At 47.0% G+C, this 2,509-nt stretch overlaps 1 protein-coding gene across 1 annotated transcript; it reads right to left on the minus strand.

The window, feature by feature from the left end:
• Nucleotides 1–1,284: 1,284 nt before the first annotated feature.
• On the minus strand, nucleotides 1,285–2,267 carry LOC111152080 (taste 2 receptor member 40). The gene is given in 3 exon segments (XM_022510377.1): nucleotides 1,285–1,465; nucleotides 1,467–1,720; nucleotides 1,722–2,267. Coding segments are annotated over 3 exon segments (981 nt in total).
• Between the last annotated feature and the right edge of the window lie 242 nt (nucleotides 2,268–2,509).

A 2,509-nucleotide genomic window follows, 5' to 3' on the forward strand; every position in this document is an offset into this window, starting at 1 on the left:
GTCCTATTTTGTGCACAGCCCTTTAAGACTGTGTTTATGGGGGCTCCTGGGTGGCTCAGTGGGGCGCCTGGGTGGCTCAGTGGGTTAAGCTGCTGCCTTCAGCTCAGGTCATGATCTCAGGGTCCTGGGATCGAGTCCCACATTGGGCTCTCTGCTCAGCGGGGAGCCTGCTTCCCTTCCTCTCTCTCTCTGCCTGCCTCTGTGCCTACTTGTGATCTCTCTCTGTCAAATAAATAAATAAAATCTTAAAAAAAAAAGACTGTGTTTATGCCATCATTCTAAAGAGTGACAGTGAAGTGTGATGTTTTCCTTCTTCTCAAACAGGCCCTCCCTGGTCACCTGCCCCTGCACCACCCATCGCTTCAAGGAGACCTAGAACTGACAACACCAGAGGCAGACACACTTGCATAACAGACTCAGGAGCACAGCAAAACAGACATTTCTTTACTCTGGACTCCTCCTATTTTCTCTGTGTGGCTGCACACATGACTCTTGCCCTCAGTCCTCCTCTCTTCTCCTTTTATCCCCCTACTATTTGGAAAAATGAAGCATTCAGCTGACCATCCATTCACCCCACCTGCCGCCCTGTATTTCATGTTTCTCTGCAGACAATGTCCTGGAATTATTGGTATTTACAAACTCCCTCACTGTTTTCCTCACCTTCTCCGGAAACTTCTGCAATCGGAAGACCACCTGTCATGCCACTAATAGTGTATGCAGCCTCCATTCTCTTTAAAGTCTCTGTGGAGTTTGATAATTCTGGCCAGCCTTTCTTTCCAGAATCCCTTTTCCCTATATTACAGTTTCCCTTCTACCTCTTGGAATGCATACTACACTCATCACTAGCCCTCCTTTTTCTTCACTGTGGATCAGTAGGGTGCCTTAACTAGGGTGACCATGTAATTTTTCATCCAGACCAAGATATCCTTGAGAATGAAAGGGTGCTCGGTGACAACAGGCACAAACTGAGATCATCCCAGGCAAATGGAAATGTATGGCCAACCTCTCCTTTCAGGCTCAGGGGAGGAGATGCAAGGAGGAGCTCAGGGCAGGAGTTGAATGAGCATAGATTGAGAAGATTTCACAGATTCATCTTAGAGTTGCTTAGCTACTTTTTCTTAGAATCTCGTGTTAAAAATTCAGCGTCCCTTTCATGAAAGGGCCCAGTTACCTGAGGAGAAGTGTCAGAGCAAGATTAGGGCAGAAGAGATGGATGAAGAGAGAGGTCTAGGTGGGGAGAGGCAGAACTGGTTGAACCAGGTCCTGTGGTTTTCTGGGTTCCAGTCACAGAGTCTGCTCTTACAGGTGAGGAAGAACATGGTGCTGAAACCTCTTCCAGGCTCTTCTCAGCTCAGGGTTACCCAAGATCTGTAGCACTGAGTGGCCAGCTGGAGAAGCATCCATGATGATTTTGCACAAAATATTCCAGGAACTGTTGAAGATGTTGGACATGGAAATAAATAGCAACTGCATTGAAAATGTAGAGAACGAGAAAGCAGCTGATAGCTTTGATGGCCCCCATGTGAGCCTTCATGCTGGGGTCCCTGGAGCTAGTGGCATTGCTTTCCATGTGTAGAGTATGTGTCTTGAGAGAGAGGATCAGCAGGGTGGCTGGAAGGATGAACATGATCAGAGGAATGAAGATCCCCAGGTTATAGAGAACCAGGTTAACCATATTGGTCTCAGAGAAGTAGTTCCTCTCAGTGGAAATGGAACTACTGCCATTTCTACTACCATTTCCTCTCAGGAATGGAACTACTTCCATACACTTTGAAGGTATCTATAGAGAAGGGAAAGCTGAAGCATAAGGAGATGAACGGTGATAGTCCCAGACGCCAAGGCATGACCCCTGTGATTTTCCTCCTCCTCATGCAGAACAAAGGGTGAGCAAAGTTTGCAATTCTAAGACAACAGAAGATGCTGAGCCAGGCAGCAAGCCAGAGGTTGAAATAGCTCAGAAACATGACGATGACTTTGAAGAGTATAAGCCCTGTGTTTTGGTTATAAGTGACTGGGAACAGTGGACTGTAAGTATTCTCCAGCATCATCCAGATCTGCAGCAAGAGCCTGGAAAAGCCGAGCATCAGCGGAATGCAGTCACTGACAGGGAGTCTTTTGCCTCTGGCCCACTTGGCCCCGTGGATAGCCGTAATGAAGCCGTTCCCAATGATGCCAGTGATGCACTCTATTCCAGAGACCACCAAGGTGAGGACGATTTTAAACCTGGATGTGTCTCTATCTGTGGCATCTGTGCTCACCGTGGCCATTCTCTTTGGCCCTCACTTTCAGGTTTCCACACCAAGGACTGGTACCTGTTCTGCAAACTTCTGACCCTCATTCAGTGTTATTGTAATTCTTCCTCCAGTTAATGGTTATTTCCAATTTTTCTTCATTTGATTGCTGCATGACTGACTACAAGTCAGAGGCTTGAAATGCAAATGATGGAAGGATCTTGTTACAGGCGGTGTCCATTTTTCATAAAGACCTATTTGCCTTGGGCTTGCAGAGG

The sequence above is a fragment of the Enhydra lutris genome, unplaced genomic scaffold, assembly GCF_002288905.1.
Source record: "Enhydra lutris kenyoni isolate GAN:26980312 unplaced genomic scaffold, ASM228890v2 scaffoldscaffold27, whole genome shotgun sequence".
NCBI lineage: Eukaryota > Metazoa > Chordata > Mammalia > Carnivora > Mustelidae > Enhydra > Enhydra lutris.